Raw genomic sequence first — 22,154 nt, 5'->3', positions numbered from 1 at the left:
CAATGAAATGGTTTATGGATTTGTGTACAGTGTATATGCTACGGACTAAGAACAAATCGCTGGGAATTGTACCCTGTTTGTGGACAGCCTTAGCTAGGCCAGCCTTATATAAAACAGAAATATTTTTTATATTAAATACTTTACACGAGTGAGACAACTAGTAGCTATGCGTCGGTCGAAATTGATAAAAATGTGCTGTGTCTAATATTAACATTGTATTTAGTTCATTTAATACATCATTTTAACAAAACATCCCAAATGCATAATTTGGTTTGCCGATTCAGATATTTAACCCAATTAATGGATGCGGTATAAATTTATTATAAGTGTAATAAAACTATCAGCCCTATATACATACATAAATATTAAAATATATTTAATAAAAAATTAAGCTTTAGTTGCATTAAATTCGATTTCGGCCGCACTTAACAACTTTCTTTTAATTTCTTCAATGTTTCCCCTATAAGGAGTAATTTTATTTTTAATCATGAATTGTAGGAAAAACGTCTTCCAATACAAACTAAGTAGAAAAACGTCTATCAATATAAAAGTATTTATTTGATAAGAAAATATATGCAGTCAGATATGAAATTAGAACTATTTTTGGATTTAGTTTGGATATAAAAATGTACATTTGCTGTTATACATGAACAAAACATTCAACTCCTATATTATTCGTGCTATTGAACAAGCCGGCACCACTTTGCTAATTGAACGCAGGCAACTCTGCATTTATCGAAAACCTTGTCGATAATTTTAGTGACATCACCATTTTCAAATTAAATTTACAACTGAAAAATATAAACGCGTCGTTGTGCTTAATTTGGAGTTTTACTTTCAGTAACTTATTAGAAACAAGTGCACTTATTTGCCTGAAATCGATTGTTCACTAATTTCAGCGTTTGTGTAAGCCAATTGTATAAAAGTTAGCTTATTAAAAGTTTACCACAAATTTTCTTTTATATACTTCAGATGTAACGGGAGGGAAGGATATAAAATGGCTGATTTTGAAGAAGAAAATTTGGAGCTGCAAAGAATTACAGCTGAAAATGTTAAAGAGCTCACCTCCATATGGACAGAAATGTTCGATGAAATAATGTGTTTGCAAAACATTAACAAACTGAAAGAGCACGTTGAAAACTTTTTTGCCGAATTGAAAGAAGAGTCTGTTAAAAAACGAGAGCAAATAGAGAATGAAATAGAAGTGTTGCATGGGGAAGCGGATTTGTTGTGCCGCTTACTAAAAACTGATATACAGTTGCCAAGAATGGAGGATAGAAAAATACCGTTGTTGATCATACAATCAAACATAGACAAAAGTTTAACCGAATTGCGTGAACAATTGCGGCGGCGCCGCGAAGAAATTTGTGAACTATTACTCGAGCAGGAAGGTTTATGCGATGAGTTGGGAGAAATTCCACGTCCTCTTTTAGCCGATCCTTTACCTTCGGAAGAAGAAATTGTGGAATTCCGTAACCATTTAGATCAACTAAAAGTGGAGCGTATGGAACGTCTGAATGAGATGTCAGTTTTACGTCGCGAAATAAAGAATTACTTAACTACATTAGAGACACAAGTTAAAACAGATACAGAAGATCGACTCTTGAATCACAGACAAATTAAACTGGACGAAGAAACTTTCAAAGCGCTTAGGCGCATGCAGGATGTGTACGGTGCACGTGTGCAAATATTGTCGGAGCATATCGATGGCATACGTAAAAAATTGGAATCGCTTTGGGGGCGTTTAAAGACATCACCGAATACACGAAATAAATTTAAACGACACGCAGAATATAATCAGAGCACATATAATGCACTAAAAGAAGAGTTGCACCGTTGTGAATCCTTGCAAAGTCAAAATATAAAAGAATGCCTTCAGCAAATACGTGCAGAGATTGTAGAGTGGTGGGATAAAACTCTTAAATCTGAAACAGAAAGAAATCGTTTTTCTAAATTCCACAGCAACTGTTACACGGAAGATCTGTTGCTATTGCATGAAATTCAATTGGAAGATCTAAAACGTTTTTATGAAAGTAATCGGCAGATATTTGAACTTTACGACAATCGAAAATTGTTATGGGACCGCATGGTTGCTTTGGAAGTTAAGGCCTCCGACCCGGGACGATATAACAACAGAGGAGGGCAGTTATTAAAGGAGGAGAGAGAACGCAAAACTATCGCTACGAAATTGCCCAAAATTGAACAGCAGATAAGAGATTTAGTTGCAGCATACGAAGAAACTGAGCATCAGGAATTTCAAGTTTATGGCGAAAACATTATAGAATTAATGAAAAAGGAATGGGAGAACAAACGCAAGGAAAAAGAAAAACTCAGCAGTGCACGTAAAAATGTCCAAACATCACGCTCTGCTACACCCATGTCTGCAAAAACCGGTTCCATGATTTCGATGCGTAAAGCTCCATCAAATACCAACTTATCAGTTATACCGTCTACGTCTGCAAATTCCGCAAAAAAACGTAAATTAGACCGAAATGAGGAAAATACTCCAATGGCTAAACGAAACTTAATTTACTCAATAAACAGTCCCAGCGTATTCACAGGCCGAGTGATGACTCCACGTAATGCCGCAGCACCTGCAAGTGGACATAAATTACCTTTAAAATCTCCTTTCAAGTCATCACTGAAGAAAAGTCGTGTTATTGCAACAACTATTCGTCGTAGATCTGGTCGTCACAGTTCAGGCAACAAAAAACGTTCCTCCTTGGGTAAGAACGTCAAAAAGAAAACAACAGTTCCACCGACAATTCTCATTAATGATGACCCGGATTGGAATACAGATCAAGATACGGAAGATGCATATGAATCATTTCAAAAAAGCATCGAACCTGATTCGCGTTCTTCCGTAATACATACATTTACACGTCCGGCATCGGCGTCAAATATGTCGACACGTTCAAAACGTAATTATCCAAATGAAAGCAGAATTGTGAATTTGCCCAATCCGCGCTCTGGATTCCACAACACACAAACCACGCCCAAAAAATCACCCGCCAGTTGCAGCCGAAAACTTACCACAAAGAATCTACCCATCATAATCTGATTAAAATCGTATTAATGTTAAATTTCGTTTAAAGTTACTAGTTTTAGTTTTGTCAGTAAATATATATATATATGTTTTAGTTTGTCTTATATACTGTCCACTAAAAAATTTCCAGTTTATATTTTATATAAGACGTGTGATCTGACAAATTTACACTTTTTCGTAATTAATTGTTATTGTAATGAAGTTTTTATCAATCTCACAGATTCGAAATGCAAGGTATTCGGTAGTTGGACAATAAGAAGGGGAAATCAAAATAAAATTTTATTTCTTATGATTAAATGATTACAAAAAATATATAAAATAATAATAATTTTTCTGAGTGTTGTTGGTGTTGTAGCTGCATAAACATTCCCAATACATGGGAGAATACTGCTGGAGTGACAATCCTTGGCCGGATATATAGTAAATCCGGGTCGTTCCGCTGACGTAGAACAGACTGTCGGGGAGGAAACGTTAGGGTCTACTGCAACACAACGCCATCTATATTCTACCAAGCCCCCAATAGCTTAGTTACCCAAAAATGTATGTGCAATAGCAAACTCGTGCAAATGTGCAATATCAAACTGTATAACAGTTTGGAAAAGTTGATGCTCATTAATTTCTAACTAATTTCTCTAATTTACGAGTATCATTGACATGGGTAGAGTTTACCTATGCTACTACCTGTCCATGGCCACTATCGTAACTCTTAACGAGTGGGAAGCAGGGAGAGCGGTCCCACTATTGAAACCTGGGAAACTCGCCAACCATGGGGAGTCCTATCGTCGGATAACTCTCCTTTCCCTAATAGTGAAGAAACTTGAGGCCCTACTACTCCCAATCTACATGAAATATCTGACAACAGCCGCAAGGTGGTGTCTTTTCATCCCTGCTTTTCAACTTTACATCTCGAAATTCCCCAACCACCAGAGGGCGTTGTACTGGTCTATACTGATTGATAATGACTTGAGACTGGTTTGATAATGCCTTGTGTCCAAAGTGAACGTTTATCTCGCCATCCTTTCTCGTTTTTTCACTGCAAGGAATTTTCAGCTTTCTCCCACTAAATCCACGGCGACCTTCTTTACCACCTGGACGAAGGAGGTCAAACTACACCTGAAGGTGGAAATCGCTGACACACCAATGCCGACCGGTTATATATATATATATATTACATATATAATTGGAGCGTACACCCTTTTTTAGGGTGTTTGGCCGAGCTCCTTCTCCTAATAGTGGTGTGCGTCTTTATGTTGTTCCACAAATGGAAGGACCTGTAGTTTCAAGCCGTCTCCGAACGGCAGATATTTGAGGAGCTTTTTCATGTCTAAACTTAGGTTATACTCCAAATAGCTGGAAACCTGTTAGAGTCATCTTCATACCAAGGGTAGGCAGAAGGGACATGAATCAGCGAAGGACTTCAGGCCAATAAGTCTGTCGTCGTTCCTTTTAAAAACATTTCAACGGCTTTTAGACATACTCATTAGAAGCTCGCTGTATATCTAGTATATCTCTAGTATATCAATTGCACAACTTGCTTATCTCAAAGGCAAATCGACGGAGACAGCGCTTCACGAGGTAATCCGAACAATAGAGCGGTCTCTAGCAAGCAAACAATACACCATGGCAGCTTTTCTTAACATAGAAGGCGCATTTAATAACGTTAGCACTGATGCTATCCAACGGGCGTTAATAGACTTAGGGGTGGAAAATTGTATCAGCAATTGGATCATCTCTATGCTAGAAACCAGGATAATTAGAGCTAATATGGGTAATATCAACATAATAAAAAGAGTCCATAGGGGTTATCTCCACTCCTCTCGTTATGTGTTATTAGTAAAATCTTAATAAAACTTAATGGAGATGGGGTAAAAGTGGTCGCGTACGCTGATGATGTGGTGTTAATGGCATCACGACTGTGTCCCATGTGTCCCATTACGGCTTAACTCTTGGGCTATAGGTTGCGCCCTAAGTTTAAACGCGCGTAAAATAGAACTCATGCTATTTACGACCAGATATAAGGTACAAATTTTTACTCCACCAAGCATTACCGGACAAACCCTCTCACTTTCACCCAATGCAAAGTACTTAGGGGTAATTCTGGACTCCAAACTGAGCTGGAAATTAAACATTGAAGAACGGGTAAAGAAAGCAGAAATCGCTTATATGCCTGTAAACGTATGCTAGGAAGAAGATGGGGTCTTCAACCCAAGTATACATTATGGTTGTATAAGGCGGTTATACGACCAATTTCAACGTATGGCTCGGTAGTGTGGGGGAAAGCTCTAGAGAGAGAATACAACATCAAATTACTTAGCAGAATACAAAGATCAGCCTCTGCAATAACAATCGGTGCGATCAGACCATGTCCTAGGGAGGTCCTGAACGCTCTGACACACGTTATTCCGGTAGATCTACATATCAAGAAGATGGCAACAATGAGTGCATTTAGGTTAAATGAAGCGGGCTGCTGGAAGGAAAAAGCTCATTGCCATGCCAACCTACTACTGCGACAAACCCAGTATACCTCGAAGAGGACTGACTACATCGTCCCGACGGTGACATTCAGTCGAAATTTTATCAATCTCTTTCCATCTCGGAAAGAATGGAATAAGGGATTCTCACTAAACAAGTTCGACACTACAGTCTATACAGATGGCAGTAAAATGGATTGTGGTGTTGGATCTGGTATATATTCTCATAGACTTACAATTGAAAGATCTGTGTGTCTCCCTAATGCTTGCATTATCTTTCAGGCGGAAGTACTGGCAATTGGGGAAGCTTGTAGGTTACTAATCGCAGATCCCTCTTTTAAGGGCAATATCGCTATTCTTTCGGATAGCCAAGCTGCAATCCAGGTACTGGGTTCAGCTACAACAACCTCTAAAGTAGTGAAGCAAAGCAGGAATTGCCTCACCACCTTGAGCGAGAACCATAAAGTTGCCTTAATGTGGGTCGCGGGACCTCGGAGCATCGAAGGTAATGAAAAAGCGGACGAACTGACAAGAAGGGGATCTGCCATGAATATTGCTCTTGCATAATGGGTATTCACACCACCAGATGCAGTCAAGAGTGCAATTTCCCTAAAATACCTTCGAATCGCGGATTGTAGATGGAGAGACCAGACGAAATGCAAAATTAGCAGAACGTTATGGCCCACCTACAACCTGAAGCAATCGTCAACATTGATAAACATGAAACGACGGGACGCCTGGAGACTAACAGCAGTCATAACTGGCTTTTGGTCTGTGGGAGCACAAGCAGTCAAAATGGGCATCCCTCACAACACATACTGTCACAGTAGTAAACAACCGGAGAAAAAGGAAACAATCTTCCACTTCCTCTGCGAATGCCCTGCCCTATGGAAGGACATAATGTTAACCCTGGGTAAACCGCTGTTCGAGAGTCTGGAACAGCTGTCTGGCTTAGATGTCAACAACCTTATAAGGTTCCTGAACCGTACAGACTGGATATAATCATGCTGTAAATAACTGGTAAACAAGTTGGTAACGAGGATGTGGCAACAAAAAGGTGCGGAAGCGCTAGTTGGATTCTGGAAGAATCACCACTTAAACCAATCAACCATCCAACCCACTTTCTGTGTTATATTTAAAATTCGCAATATGTCATGTTTTTAATTATAACTTATGTTTTTCGTGTTCATTACTTTATTATTATTTTGTATTTCAGTTTTAAATAATTTCATTTACATATAAATTTTTAAATTTTTTGGTTATTTATGTACATATTTCATACGTGTTGTGCCTTTTTTTAGTATATGTAGGTGTTTACGAGTGGTATAAGGCTATTGGGCAACCCCACACTAAATACTAACCTCAATGGTGGTGTAGAAATTAAAAATTTCCAATTTTTGTTTAAAAAACACCCAATTCATGTTTCTGCCGGTTTGGCAATATTGGTAAATGTTATAAAAATGCTCATTTTTCAGCGCTCTCACGAGAAAAAGAGTTTCCCATCTAGTCATCTATGTCTAGTCATTTATGGTCGCCTGAACAACGACTGATTGGAAGAGCGTAAGAATACGTGTGAAATGAGCGGACACAATTCTGCAGCCAAACTACCCTCATAATTTTGCTTCGGATGGCAAGCCTTGTACTCCATCATACTTACATTTTTTAACTTTCTTTGATAATTTAGTTTCTGTAATGTGCCCAAAGGCCAACACTTCGACCTGAAAGATCTTTTGTGTCCTGCGCATTTAGATGGTATGTCCTCTCTTTGCGGTGTTGTTAGTTTTATACCAGTTTATCAATCCCTGCTAAACGCGATGAAGTCATCAGTCGTGATTGTTAATCTTATTTAACGATAGACCATTTCGACGGGGTGGGGGTGCAGAGTGAAAGAGTGTTAAATTAGTAGGTTCAAGGGGGCACGTAAATATTTGAATATGTTAAGTATGTCAGGGAGTATTCTGGATAGATAGGAGTTTATTCGACTACAGTCTCCGGAGCATAATTGTGTTAAATTAACGTGGGTCTCTGGATATAGGTGAAACTCTTCATCTGCCATAGGTGGTGGGTGGACTCCGTCTATATGTCGAGGGGCCCATATATCCAGAGGCCCAGACATCCAGTAGCATTTCTCATTTCAAATTTTGGCAGGCGGAAAGGTATATTTAGCTCCAGGCGACAAGGTCATAATATAAAACCTGCCGTCCGATCGCCTTAAGTTTTATTCGCTTTACTCCAAATACCAACGGCTAGGAACTTGACAAGCTTATTGATTGTAGCAGTAGTGTTGTATTACTGCTACAACAATAACAACAATAATAACAACAACGAATTTGTTGAGGGATCGCCTTACGTTTTATTCGATTTACTCCAAATACCAACGGCTAGGAACTTGACAAACTTATTGATTGTTGCAGTAGTGTTGTATTACTGCTACAATAACAACAATAATAACAACAACGAACTTGTTGAGGTTTCGGACATTAGTGGCAATCGTGGTTGCGTGCGCCGAGAAAGAGAGCAAACTATTTCTTCAGAGTCAATGGTCGATGATTAAATTAGTTTAGAAAAGTGCTCTCAGAATAGATTACTTCTTTATTTTTGTTCCCCTCCTAAATTGGAGTTTCCAGATTTGGAAATAATTTCCGTATATTACATGTATTAGCTTTAATTATTTGCCACAATTGAGGAATATGACAAACCTTTTCAACTAAGAGATGAGAGGTCGCCGAGATGTTCATTCCCATGGCAGCCGGTTCTACGTTACCGGAATGACTCGGGTTTTTATTCCCGACCAAGGGTTGCCGCCCCAGTATACTAGCCCTGTCTAGTGTACCGTATTTTACCCCTTTTTTTTAGAGCAAACTATTGAAGGCTACACCCAGCAACTTTGGGGTTTTAACTGTCGGTATTGGTGTATTAACGATTTTTATTTGCAGTGATAGTTTGACGTTAGTGCAAGTTGTAAATAAGTCGTAGTGGATTTAGTGGGGATAGTTGGAAATTCCTATGAATACAAGTCTTCGATGTCATTGGCGGACCCCAATAACGAGCAATCGTCGGTGTATAAGATCAGATAAACTAGCTCTGGTGGTTAAAGAAGTTTCGGGGCATAGAAATTGAAAAGCAAGGGGAAAGGATACCATGCTATGGCAACCCTTCCGTTATATTCCTTTGTTTTGAAATTTGATTTCGAAATGTTACCATACAGTTAATTCGTGGATTACCTGTTCAGTCACTGTGGGGGAGTAGATTCGTATGTATCAACTAGTAGCTTTGAAGGATAAGTTAAATCGATAACTTTAGACAAGTCCAACGCTACCAGACTGACAGATTTGACAGATTTTAATTTGTATACATATAATAGAAAGTGGAGATGTAAGGTAAACAAAAGAAAACTACATTTTGTATTTGAATATGCTTAGAAAAAGTTATATCAATAAAAATTTGTCAGAGCTAGTGAATATATTTACATATTTAAATTTGTATAATCCAAAGTACATTGAACAGTAAGTAGAAGTAGAGAAGAATCAAGGAGCATATATTGTTTTCGCTTTTGGCTACTAGAATGAATATATACGATGATTGACAGTTCAGAGTAATTTAAACAAAACTTGACAATATAGAGTTCAAATAAATGAAAAACTTCAAAATTTGCAACCCTGTTGCTGCTAGCCATTTAATGTGCCTTGGTTCGAGCTGAGAGTATACAAATACACACAAATTTGTCTTAAGCAATTCCAAGTCTGAGGAATCTGACGTCACGGAACTATTAGCTGAAATCGTGACCAACCATGTGTATAAGTCGAAATAGGTGGATAGATAAATAGATTTCTGGTTTGGACGTCGACCTCATGGTTTTCAGTGTACTCTACCCATTACAGAACCTCATCCAAGCCCAGTTCTCTTATTTAACTTAAGATAGAGTTGGGTTAGACTGAGCGTATAAGCCTTTCTTCTGACTGCAATGAGTCAAGATGTCTCAACCCACGTCGCTATATGGCGTCGCATTCAAAAATAAGGTGTATTGTTATCTCCGGAGACTGGTCGCAGAAACGGCAAGAGTCAGTGAATGATATCCCATGTGCATTCTGCAATGACGTGAGAGAATGTCCGTAAACATTCTCAGTTCATCCTGACGGAGGGTTATGAGTTTTCAAAACCTCTTTCGATTGAACCTCCAATCCTCCAAGCTCCTGTTCAACTAAAATTCGCCTCTTTTACAGTATAACCAACTTTTCCACGTACAACAAATCGCCAGTGAAAGTTGAAATGTATAAACAGCTTTAAAATAAAAAGAAGAGTAAATTGTATTTTATAACATTTGAGCTAGCCTGTACATGTTCTTATTCCATTAACTTAACACTTCCTTGATTTCTCTGATTTATTATTTATTTATTTATTATTATTGAAAAAGGATAATATAATTATGCCTTAACAATCTAGAAAAAGCGTTAGCAACTAAGGCCATCAGCTTCTTAAAATTAATTTATTTCTACTATGTGTACAAATAAGACTTATGTATATATATATCATACTTCAAAGTAAATGTTTAGTTTAGTTATAAATCTTATAAATTCTTTTATGTTGGTGTGTGTCACATTTGAGAGCAATTCCCTTATATTGGGGTTGGCCATAGATTGGCGTATTGTTTCAAGCGCTAGGCATCCTTCGATTATATGTGGTATTGTTAAGTTCGCCTCGTTGCAAAAATAGCAGAGTGGTGGTTGGACGTTTTGGAAGAGATGTTGTTGGGTTAGCCTGGTGTGTCCTAGACGGAAGCGGGTGTATATAATCTGTTGCCTTCTGGTTATTCTGGTCAACTAAAATTCGCCTCGTTTACAGTATAACACACTTTTCCACGTACAACAAATCGCCAGTGAAAGTTGCAATGTATAAACAGCTTTAAAATAAAAAGAAGAGTAAATTGTATTTTATAACATTTGAACTAGCCTGTACATGTTCTTATTCCATTAACTTAACATAACACTTCCTTGATTTCTCTGATTTGTTAAGTATTCGTTATACGTTTAATGAAAAAATACCTAGTGCTTTAAAAGTCATTTAAATCAGTATTTTTAAATAGAAGAAAACATTGCAATTTTTTTGAAGTATATTTGTCTGATATAGTGAGCGAAAAAAAATTAAATTTATTTGTTAAATAACTTTTTACAGCATTCTGAAGAAGTAGGTTTGTTCGGAGAGTGGTCTGAGGAAAAAGAATGGCGAAAAATTTTCAAAATGGCAGACCCATGCACCGAGCTGCCGCTATGCCTTACAAAAAACCTTTCAAAAATGTAGGCAACGGCGGTGGTGGCCCTAGACATGTAGGAAATTTTAATCAAATGATGTTCAATGGAAGTCAGATTCCAGATAATCCTGGTTACCTGGATTTTAATAACCCATCACCACCAGTAGGAGGCGGAGGAGGAAATGGAATGGGTCAAATGCAACAAAAAAAGAAAAATAACAAAAATAGACAAAAGGGAAAACCACAAACGCAATTCCAACCACCACCTGGCAGTCCACAAGTCCAGCACAATGGGGTCGGAAATTGGAATAAAAATAAAGGGATGCAATTTCAGGGTCCACATGGGGCAAATAGCAATAGATTTAATAGTGGTAATCAGGGTGGACCGCGCAATTTTAATAATTCTGGCCCAATGCCGAATGTCCCGAATCGTGTACGGCGTATGGGCCCACCACCTGGTCCAGTACCACGCGGCAACGTTGCAATGCCTCCAATGCCACCTCCACATGGATTTCAGCCACCGATGATCCCACCGATGCCACCAATGGGACGAGGCCCCATGCCTCCACCAATGGGCATACAACCACCACCACCGTTTCTGCGCCGTAGTGGACGCGTCGGTCCCATGCCACCAATTCCTCCACCAATACCGCCAATGATCCCACCGCGCATGCCACGTGCTATGCCGCCAGCACCATTTAATAATGCCGGAAAAATTAAGAAACCCAATACGAAGTTAGTGAAAAAGGTGGTAAAAGGGAAAAGTACCATAAAGACACTGAAAAACCTCGTTAATCAATATCCAATTGAAAAGCCTTGGGTTACAGATGAAATACGTGTCGAGCATGATAAGAAAGTAGATATTGAGAATAGGCTAAAAGGCAATAAAAATGATGATTTGTTCGCACAGTTTAAAGTGCAACGCGACAAGTTTGTATCGATGTATGAAACGGCGCGGGAGGAATATTTAAAAAAGGAGGCAGAAGCCGTTAAGGCAAAGGTAAAATCTTGAAAAGACTAAAGGGACCAAAATTGTTTCAATTGCGAATTGCATACATTTTATTATGTTTTAACAGTAACAGATATTTGTTGTTTGACGTTCATAATATGAACTCTCCCCAAACACAATATCCATTTTATTGTTATATTTTTGAACGATAAAAGTAGAGTAAGATGAGTAGGTCTGGCTCAGAAAAAGTGGCGCCAAACCAACACAATACGAAAGCATAACAAAACTGGAGTTTTTCAATCTTTGAAACAATTTTCGTTTAGTCACCCCATCTTAATCCGCGAAAAGTTTTATTATTGTATATAACATTTTTGTTATTTTACTTTGACATGTGTAAGCATATTGAAAGGTTTTTAATAGCAGCGATTTATTGATCCATTGTATTCTAAATGGAGGTAATTTTTTTAAAAACGGACGAAATTTTTATATATGTAAACTTAATATTTATTTCTGATAAAAATTGAATAAAAAATATGAAAGTGGTGAAATTCGTTAGCTCGTAATTTTGAAAACCTTTCATAACTGGTTACAGTTTTCACTTTGTATGTTTTCTTTTATATAAAGTACGCTTACGTGCGCATAAAAGAATTCATGCCCGTCTGTCACACGTACGTTAAAAGATTCCTGAAAATAAATTGCCAACATTTTGCGAAAAATACGTACATACATATATTTCGCACAAATATTGTTGCATTATATCACTGCCATGGCTGCATAAGTGTTTGTATTACTGCTAATAATAAAGGGAATGTTGCCTCTTTAAATGCTGTTTTAGTTTTCGTTGCGTAATACTAATAATTTTATGTAGTGTATTTCTATACAAACACTTCACATGGCTGATATGACGCTCCACTATAAGTTCTATCTACAAAATGACAAATGGAGAATGTTTAATATGGAAATTTCTATTGTTTTCTTAAACCATGCTTTGGGCGCATTTATTTGCAGGATGCTAAAGACAAACAAACAATTAACAAGACCGCCACAAAGGAAGAAAACAAGAAAGAAGCAAAAGCAAAGTAAAAAATTACATTACCCGTCAAAAAGTTAGTTTATTAAATCTTAGTCAAATAAATCAAAGTGAGTGTATTCTAACTCACTGAAATATAGATTTGTAAATCAGCATTAAAAGTTCAATAGCAAAGAGTTTGAGTATTTGACACTGGAATGCAGTAAAAATAGTTCCAATTTTTAAATAAACTCAAAAAATCATAAACCAAAATTATATAAAATAAAAAAAAAGGTTTATGATAACTGTCCAGAAGTAGTGTATAACTTACTTAACATAAATTAGAATTCGTTAAGAAAAAACATAAAAGTAATAAAAAGTTGTAAGCACATTTCTGCTATTTATATTTAAAATTAGAACCACATAAAATGTTTAAATGATTTCTATATTAAGCACTTTGCTACACCTTGTATTGATATGGAATTTGTTACAAAAAATGGCAATTACATATGACAGAAATATAATATATTAAATTATATTGCATATATTGGAGAAATACATCCTAACAAGCCTACATAATTTCGACACATTTTGGCATATGATCGATTACTGATATTTTGCGCTAAATTAATAGAAAATAGAAATAATAAAGCAAAAATGAATGTGAAGAAAAAAATGCAATATTATTGCTGCAATAAATATTTTGCCTTTTGTCAACAATATATTTTTCTCAAAGTCAAAAGTAAATTCATGTAGTATATTATATACTTAAGTTCATTGCGTTTATGGAATAACCGTGCAAATTAATGCACAGCAAATCTGTATTTTGTCAAAAAATTTTTCAGTGTATGAGTTTGAAAAATAAAGTATGCAAACTATTTTGTACGAGTAGTAAATTAAATTCTTTACACATATGAAATTCTTTAATTAAAAGCAATATCAATAAAAACATAGTACATATAAAAAAGCTCTAAAAACATAAAAAATACTACCGACATTACGTTCAAATATGCTTAATAGTCCTTAATACCTATATCAGTACTAAAAAAATCTTCTTGGGAAGAATTTGCGATGAGCTTATCCCGTGCGGATGGTGCAAAGGAATAATGCGATACGTGTGTAACGGCGATATTTGTTTGTCTTGAATCAATTGGCGGGCTTGTAGTATATGGTGTTTGAGCGGCCAACCGATTGCTTTTGTTGCACATAAATGCAACAATAAAGTACCGGTTGTCTGCTATGTGTCGTTCACATACCATATTACAGGCAATTCGTTTAAGGCATTTCAACCATGATTGATGTTTCATCAGGAAATGGAATGAACACATAATACATAACCTATCTTTATATACATATACACATATTTATAATTGTAATAAATGTCTATTTCAGCGTGAAACTTTGAATAAAGTACATATTAGTAAATCATAAATTTTTACAAGCATGTTGTATTTGATTTAAGGTCGATTCGCGCTCCGCATAGTTTTTTGATAATTTATGATAAATATTACAAATTATCAGATTTTGGCGTTCGCAAAACTTTGCAAGAGCAACCAAAAATCGCTGGTGGGACGACCTGGGTTAGCAGCATATTTCTGCAATAAAAATTTGTTACCAGGAGTAATTTGGTTTGGTCCAAAGTTAAAAGCGTCATATTCTAATTTGGAACGTAAAAACTCAGTATATGGCATCTAACGGGTATATGTTATATGGATCAGTGAAATCAGAAGAACAACGCCAGACAATCAAATGCAGGCATGACAAAAGAGATTTAATTTTGTGCCAAAATAGACGCGCAGATCCTTAATCTCACTGATCGAGCCGAAACAGGTATCAGTGATACATATATGTACATATGTGACGAAATGATATTTTCAACTTTATGGCTTTTCTTAATATTCAGGAGCAGTGTCATTTAACAATTTTGGTCACCTGAGGCCAACAACTTATTTATGTTCTTTTTTGTTTCTTAGTGCCTAAAAATAAGTTTTGTCTACTCGCGACTTTATTTTGGTCGCTAATTTTGCAGTTATAATGGTTTTTTTCTGTCGCACATTTTCGTGCGACATGGCCTGGGAGATCATAAAACATATTGTGGGGCCACGTCGCACGAAAATGTGCGACAGTAATTTTTTGTAGTATTTGATATTTTTGGTTTATTTTACTTAGTTTTCCACCAGGAAGCGAAGGCAACGAGCTTTTGAAAAACCTCTTGCTGTTATTGATTACAACAAAGCCAAATTAGGTGTTGATATGTATATCCGATCAAATGACCGCCTACGCCACCACTCTCAGAAGCGGTGTTAAGTGGCTTTTGAACTGTTACTAGGAATGTCTGTCGTAAATGCCTTTATAATATATAAAAAGGCTACAAACAAACAAATTTTAATAACCAAGTTCCGGCAGGAGACTTCAAATGCTTTGTTGGACTTCATGTCTCCAGAACCCATAACAAAAGGAAAACATTTTATAGAAAAAAGAAAGGACGACAACGGAAAAACAATAAGGCGTGCTTGCGTATTGTGTTATGCCATGTCAAAAAAATCTGCTGATAGAGTAATAGCCAGAAAGAGCTTGAAAAGGACCACCACCTACTGCCCAATAAACCGCAACTATGTGTAGAATGTTTTCCTAAATATTCCCACCAGAAAAATTAATTTTTGCACTGATCTTCATTAAAAAATTGAATTTTTAATTTTAAGTTTATTGTTTTTCTACTGATTTCCATTTGAATTTACATACATATATATTTTTATATTTGTTTTGTTCATAAATGAATTAATTTTTAAAAGAATTAATAAAAAAACAAATTTTAATTTACAACTTTTTTATTATCCAAAAAATTCCGTTAAAAATATACAACGGCCATGGGAAATACACCAAAATGTTCACCACAGGCCAGAGAATCCAAATTCTATGTAAAATTCCATATTAAAATGTACAAAAATGTGTGACGTGGCCTCAGGGTAACATTTAGGTGTCGCACGCAAATGTGCGACGTGGCAGCCAACGTGTTAAGAGCATATAATTTCTAAATAAATTTTCAAATCTGCAAACAGAAAAAGCGTAGCATTTGGAGAGCAAAAGCTAATATCGTAATAAATAGAATATACAATTACGGATCCAAGATGCTTCCATGTGGAACCTTTGAAAGTGCAATAAATGGTTTGGAAGTATAGCACGTCAGGAAACATCTTTTTAACTACACTGACGAGATCCAGCACAAAATACATTTACAACTACTGCACCGCACAGTATACAGACAAATACTAAACGAGATTCATCGGGATACCCTTACCACTTTTCTAATCTCCCCACCCGCGAATGTAGTTATCGGAGTCCAATAACCACCTATTGAAGATGAAAAGCTTCCGCTTCCTCGCAAGACCCGCGTAACTTTAGCGGGATTGCTTTCTTTATATTGTAGCAGATTAAACTCCTACCTATGCCGAATCGACGACGTACCCAATATATAGTATGTTCTGCATGTGAAGGCATACCGCACAATGCTAACCATCTCTTCACATACCATATGAAACCTACTCACCTAACACCCCTCTCCCTCTGAACCCAACCTGTCGAAACAGTATACATTCTGGTACTACTGTTAAATGAGTTAAGCGAAGTCGACCGGTGACTACGTCGCAGAGAGAGAGCTTAGTAAGCTCATACAACAACAAAAACCACTATAGGACTACTTCGCGGATGTATATTAAGTATGTAAGTAAGTCTTTATTAAAGGGTGATACTGAAAACGAATTGACAGCCACATTACAAACAGCGTTAAATAAGATCTGCCAGTGGACTAATACATGGAAAATTAAACTTAACCAAACAAAATCTGTACACGTAGTTTTCACAAACACTAAAATACAACATATACCACTATAAATAGATGATCAACAGGTCCCATACTCAAACTATGCGAAGTACCTAGGTATGACACTTGACTGCAAACTTCGATGGAAAGAGCATGTCAAGAAAAAGAGGCAAGAATTGGACATCAAACTCAAAAACATGCAATGGCTCATGGGTAGCAGATCAGGTCTCACGATAGAAAACAAGCTGTTAATTTACAAGCAGATACTAAGGCCAGTATGGAGTTATGGTGCGCAGCTATGGGGGTGCGCCAGTCAAAGGACGAAAAACCAAATCCAACACTTCCAAAATAAGATCCTTAGGTGCATTGTCAGAGCACCATGGTACTGCAGAAGTTCCGACATTGAGCGCGACCTTAAAATAAACTCCGTCAACACTGAAATCGCAAAGATTGTAGTTACCCATAAAGAACGACTAAAAAACTACATCAATGAAGAAGCACTTAATTTAATTGAAACCAACGGATTAATACGAAGGTTCAGACGCACTAAACCTAGCGATCTCATACCTCCATAGAAATGCTTTATGTCATGTAGAGTGAAAATTGTGTAATGCTATCAATATTAAGTTGCTTGTTAGTCATTTGTAAATATTTATGAACTAGTTGCAATAAAAAATTAGAGGGCGAAAAACAGTCGTCAGTGAAAACTGCTAGATTGGTCAAGGTGAATCAATCTACCAGTTTCAAGACCATGCGGCGAGAGCAACATCTACCGAGTCTTGGAGACTTTTCCCGAGACTAATTTAAACGCTTCGTACAAGCGTCGAAAAATCGCACAGTATATTCTCTATTTGAAAAAAAAAATATTATATATTTTTTCTTTTTAACTCGTGACTTCGTATAAAAAGAGAATTAGGTGTACCATATACATATGTAAGTATAACTTATAAAAAAAGAGGTTGTCTGTAAAGTCGGTTTACTGACGATAGTTTAACGTGACAACGTCATAAGAAACTACTGATGGAATGGTTGCATTTTTCAAAAGAAAATTTTAATTTTATTTGTTTGATAGATATTTTGTATCGATATAGAGAAGGAGGTAAATGGAACCGCAATAGAATTGATCATGTTACATTTACACAAACATGAAAAATGACGAAACATTTATCAAATTCATGAAAGATATGTTCGATTTCGATTGTGCATCAGACGTTAATAAGTCAACAACACTAAGAGGCAACATCATCGATTTGACTTTTTCAAGACACATTACACTTGAAACACTCCCTTCATTTCCTACTTTTCTAATCATATCATAACGTAGAGAATAGATTCGTACATTTGATATGCCCATATGATTTGTATATATACTTCTTTACATATAGATTTTTTATTTTTGTTTGAAAATTGCGCGAAATTGTATATATGCATGTTTATACATATGCATTGACATATGTAGGTCATATGTATATTAGACTATGAAATGTGCACCAAAGTATACATATGTATGTATCTTATAAGGTATGTGGTAAATATTACCATACATTTTTTCCTTCATATATAATAATAAATTAATAATAAAAACATTAAAACATTGCTCAATTGTCGTTATCTTGCTCAATCGTCGGCTCTGTAAGTATTTGATGGGATACTAGCTGGTGCTAGCAGAGGAAAAGCAAGGTCCCCTCTGCGTTAAGAAATTCAGATGGAGAAGGACTTGGCTTCACTTGGTGTGTTTTGATGGAGCCGGTTAGCACGAATAAAAGAAACGAGCGCGCTTTGTTAAACACGGCCAAAATCGCTTAAGCGATTATCACACCAAGAGAAAGAAAAGTGCGATAACTGCTCAAATATATACCCGAATTTATATTTGTTCACCACATCTGTATTCCTATGTGCCAAAATAATATTTTTATATATTATACCCCCGCCTGATAACTTATGTTAATAGTCGTATGTTCTGTTATTTATTATTATGTGAATTTAGTATGAAATAAAGAGCATGAAACAACAACTTTCTTCAAAAATTTATAGGGTCTGACGGGGACTTATCAAACTTGTTTACTTTTCGTAATTTGTAAACCAAAACCGCCAAATAAACGGCGAATAAAAGCTCGAACTGAACAATTAATTCGGCCCGCTGAACTACTAATTGTTAACTACTCAAACATACTGGGTACATACAGCACCGATAATAAAAGAATAAGAATAAGTAAGAAAGTAAGTTGCTCGAAATACTAAATGGCCCTGCTGACCTTCAAGCTTATGGCTAGTGGTAGTTAATTGTACTATAAATATACTCGGCCAGTAATTCGTTCTGGGAAAAATATAAATGTCCATATCTAGGCGCCACCTTTCAAGTGGCAAAAGTGTTTGTGCCAATCTAAACCCCTTATATTTTGAAAAACCGAATTAAATACCCACTATTTATATTAAAAATAATGCAAAAGCACTCAAACAAATTTTATTTTGTATTCTGAAAGGAGTAAAAACTACATTTAATGTTAATCTACTGTTGTTTTCAAAGTCGGACTGCTAGCCTTAGTATTTTCTTCATTTATGACGTCACCCAGTTCACCTGCCAGTGGTTCTGTATTTACAGCTTCTTTTTGTTTCTTCCACATTTTGGCTGCGGCAAGTAGCTTCAAATTAGGACGTGCCATTTCATCTTCAGGGAAAATGTAGTCAAACACTTCCTCCCATCCTTCTTCCACACCACTCTCTGATACAATCTTCTGCCTCTTTTTAACGCGACGCGGCATTTTCTCCATTACCTTCTTGAGCGTGTGAGCATCGCCCGATTCTCGTTCAAAGTCGCGCCATGCCTCTAACAGCAAAACTCGCGACTCTTTATCGCCAGCGCTTCGCAAGGTATCATTGGCGCGTTCATAAACACGTCTCGAAAGTCTTATATTGATTTCGGGATCATCGTCGGCCATTTCATCATCATGTTGTGTTAATTCGAACTTTGCGTACGACATCCAAACTTTTACATGATGTGTACGTTCCAAAAGACGCTCGTAAAGCTGGCGCGCTAACTCTGTTTCACCTTGTGATACTTCGAAGTCAATGTAAGCTTTCCATAATAGCTCTGGCATGTCTAGTCGCAGCTGTTGCACAGCCAATTCGAAGATCGCACGCGCTCGATCCGTGTCACCAAGTAGATTTTCTAATTCAGCAAATTTCATCCACGTAACGCAATTCTCCGGGCCAAACTCGAGGAACTTTTCATAGAGTAATCGGCAGCGATCGAATTCACGCAACTGTATTTCCAGCTCAATGTATCCCCGAAACAGTTTGTCGCGCGGGCACATACCAATCGCCATTCCTAAACTTTTACGCGCTTTTTGTAATTCTTTACACCGAATTTCGAACTGTGCATACATAAGCCAAATTTTACTAAATGTGAACTTTTTGTGCGGAATTAGCTCAAGACAAGTTTTATATATTTGGCGAGTACGTTCCAAATCTTCGGCTTCGAGTTCTTCATAGAGAGCATAATTTATCCATAAGTAAATATAACGTCGCCAATAATTTTTCTCGTTAGCTGGTGGAACGTTAGAGATGGCTCGTTCATAAGTTTCACGAATAACATCGACAACACCTTCACCTACGTAAAATGAGAGCATAATAATGCATTAATAACATAAAACAATTTCGAAAATCTCTTCCATAGATTTATGCAATTACTCACCTTCGATTAAGCGCAAGTAATCAAACCAGGCATCGTAATTTTGGGGGTTGGCAGCCACCTCTTGCTCATATTGGAATTTTCGCTTTGAGACAATAACATCTTCAATGCCCGCTCTGTCACCATATTTTTTTTCATGTATTGTATAAGCTTTATAAAGTTCCTGCGTCCGATCTTTGGATAGATGATCCAATGCGTATTTGTAAATTACGCGCGCTCTTTCGTGCTCTTTTTGACCTTCTTCAAAACGTGCGAATGCAATGAACAACCGTTCATCGATGTAATCATCCCCAAAGAATTCAACTGCGCGCTCATAAACACGACGCGCGCCATGTACAAATCCATGTGATTCCTCGAATCTCGCAAACTTAATCCAATTTTTAACATCAGGATGTACGTACACAAAACGTTCGTATATCGCTCGCGCACGATCGATTTCTTTATAACGAAGCTCAAAATTAACATAAGTTTGCCAGGCTTGTTCTTCGGGCTGCCATTCCATCCAACGTTCAAATACTTGACGGGCTCCTGCTACATTGTCCAACATTTCCTCCATATATGTGTACTTGTACCAAAACTGGTTAACACGCGGCATGATGGTAACGGCTCGATCCCACAAGTTGCGCGCATGATTAACTTGTTTATTCTTCATTTCCATTTCAGCATATTTTAACCATATGGTAATGTTTCGGTGATCATTATCCAGTGCACGTTCCCATATTGAACGGGCTCGTTGTATTTCCTTTTGTGATTCTTCCCATTGTGCATACTTTATCCAATGGCTTACAACCATGCGATTTTTCCGAAGGTTATCTTCAAACACTTTGCGTTTGCGTTGTTGATAATCAGCTAGTTCAGCTGGATCTGATATCTTTTGTTTGGGAGGTGGGGGAAGAATCTCTAGGTCACGTTCTTTGGCTTCGCGTAGCAATTGTTCCGCGGTAATTTGCACCTCGGCGGGTGCCTTGTTTTTCACCTGTAAAAAGAACATAGATGTACTTCGAAAGCTTTGCTAAAGCAAAATTTAGCTTACCTTTGCCACTTTGGGCATCTTTTGCGGTCTTTCCATTTTGATAGATATATTTATTTTATTTTATGAAATATAATTGCGGAAGCAGAATAACAATAAACAAACTATGAAACTTATGACTAAACTGACAAATGCTGGACGGACAGCCAACAGCTGATTAATAAAGAGTTGCAATCAATACATTTATGCTTTATTCTTAACCCTCATTACAACATGGTGACTTTTTTGTCAATTTATCGATTATTATAAATTTGTAAATCGCGAATTTTATATGTTCACATATAAGTAGATATCTACTTTTTCGTGCTTTATTCCCAATCCGTAATTAAAAAGCGAGACTTAAAGCGACAAAATTTCTCTCCCGAAGTCTGAGATTATAAAATAATCCTAGATTGTTAGCATACTTTTTCACATATAACTCTGTGTTTTCTGTGCTATAAATAATTATTTTTACGAATGTAAGGAAAAACGTCAAAGTAAAAACTAAATAAAATGGATGCCGGCAAGGAAAACAGGTTTGTATACTTAATTATAATAAAATTTGTGTTAGGTATTATTATTTATGCATTTATATAACAGAAAAAAGCGTGTGTCCATAAACGCTTTGTCCTCTTATTACTTACTACAAAATGTAATAACGAGTTTCGCATGCGTATTGCTGCCATAATTTTTTGAATCCTCATTAAACGTCGTTTACGAATTACCTCCAACTGTTTATTTCACAGCAGTAGTGACACTGATTGCAATTTTATTATATTTAGTTAATCTGCCATATGTGAAAGGGTTGATTAATTTTGTGGATTTATTGCTAATTACCGCATATGTGAAGGTACTTTTTTACACTTTTGCTATGGCACATTCGTGATTGATTTTGGCAGCTCTCTTTTTGT

General features: G+C 36.7%; 3 protein-coding genes across 4 annotated transcripts; 2 read left to right on the top strand and 1 right to left on the bottom strand.

Moving 5' to 3' along the window:
* Nucleotides 1–746: 746 nt before the first annotated feature.
* LOC128858696 (protein regulator of cytokinesis 1-like) lies at nucleotides 747–3,375 on the top strand. The gene is made up of 2 exons (XM_054095170.1): nucleotides 747–906; nucleotides 973–3,375. Exon 2 carries the CDS (start codon nucleotides 998–1,000, stop codon nucleotides 3,059–3,061), a length of 2,064 nt encoding a protein of 687 aa, XP_053951145.1. The 5' UTR covers nucleotides 747–906; nucleotides 973–997; the 3' UTR covers nucleotides 3,062–3,375.
* A 7,133-nt stretch (nucleotides 3,376–10,508) lies between these two features.
* On the top strand, nucleotides 10,509–13,631 carry LOC128858695 (DNA-binding protein K10). 2 transcript variants are annotated; one of them, XM_054095169.1, is made up of 3 exons: nucleotides 10,509–10,643; nucleotides 10,700–11,765; nucleotides 12,723–13,631. In XM_054095169.1, the coding sequence occupies exons 2-3, from the start codon at nucleotides 10,737–10,739 to the stop codon at nucleotides 12,795–12,797; spliced, it is 1,104 nt and encodes a 367-aa protein (XP_053951144.1). In that variant the 5' UTR covers nucleotides 10,509–10,643; nucleotides 10,700–10,736; the 3' UTR covers nucleotides 12,798–13,631. The 2 variants fall into 2 exon arrangements, with proteins under 2 accessions (XP_053951144.1, XP_053951143.1); XM_054095168.1 differs by having other exon boundaries at nucleotides 10,511–10,625; nucleotides 10,690–11,765.
* Nucleotides 13,632–18,969: 5,338 nt separating this feature from the next.
* LOC128858694 (protein crooked neck) lies at nucleotides 18,970–21,406 on the bottom strand. Its single transcript, XM_054095167.1, has 3 exons — nucleotides 21,268–21,406; nucleotides 20,238–21,210; nucleotides 18,970–20,153 (listed from the first exon to the last, which is right to left on the bottom strand). The coding sequence occupies exons 1-3, from the start codon at nucleotides 21,301–21,303 to the stop codon at nucleotides 19,048–19,050; spliced, it is 2,115 nt and encodes a 704-aa protein (XP_053951142.1). The 5' UTR covers nucleotides 21,304–21,406; the 3' UTR covers nucleotides 18,970–19,047.
* Between the last annotated feature and the right edge of the window lie 748 nt (nucleotides 21,407–22,154).

Source organism: Anastrepha ludens, chromosome 3 (genome assembly GCF_028408465.1).
Source record: "Anastrepha ludens isolate Willacy chromosome 3, idAnaLude1.1, whole genome shotgun sequence".
Taxonomy (NCBI): Eukaryota; Metazoa; Arthropoda; class Insecta; order Diptera; family Tephritidae; genus Anastrepha; species Anastrepha ludens.
Note: the sequence above shows the minus strand (reverse complement) of the source record. Positions and strands in the feature narration are given on the sequence as shown.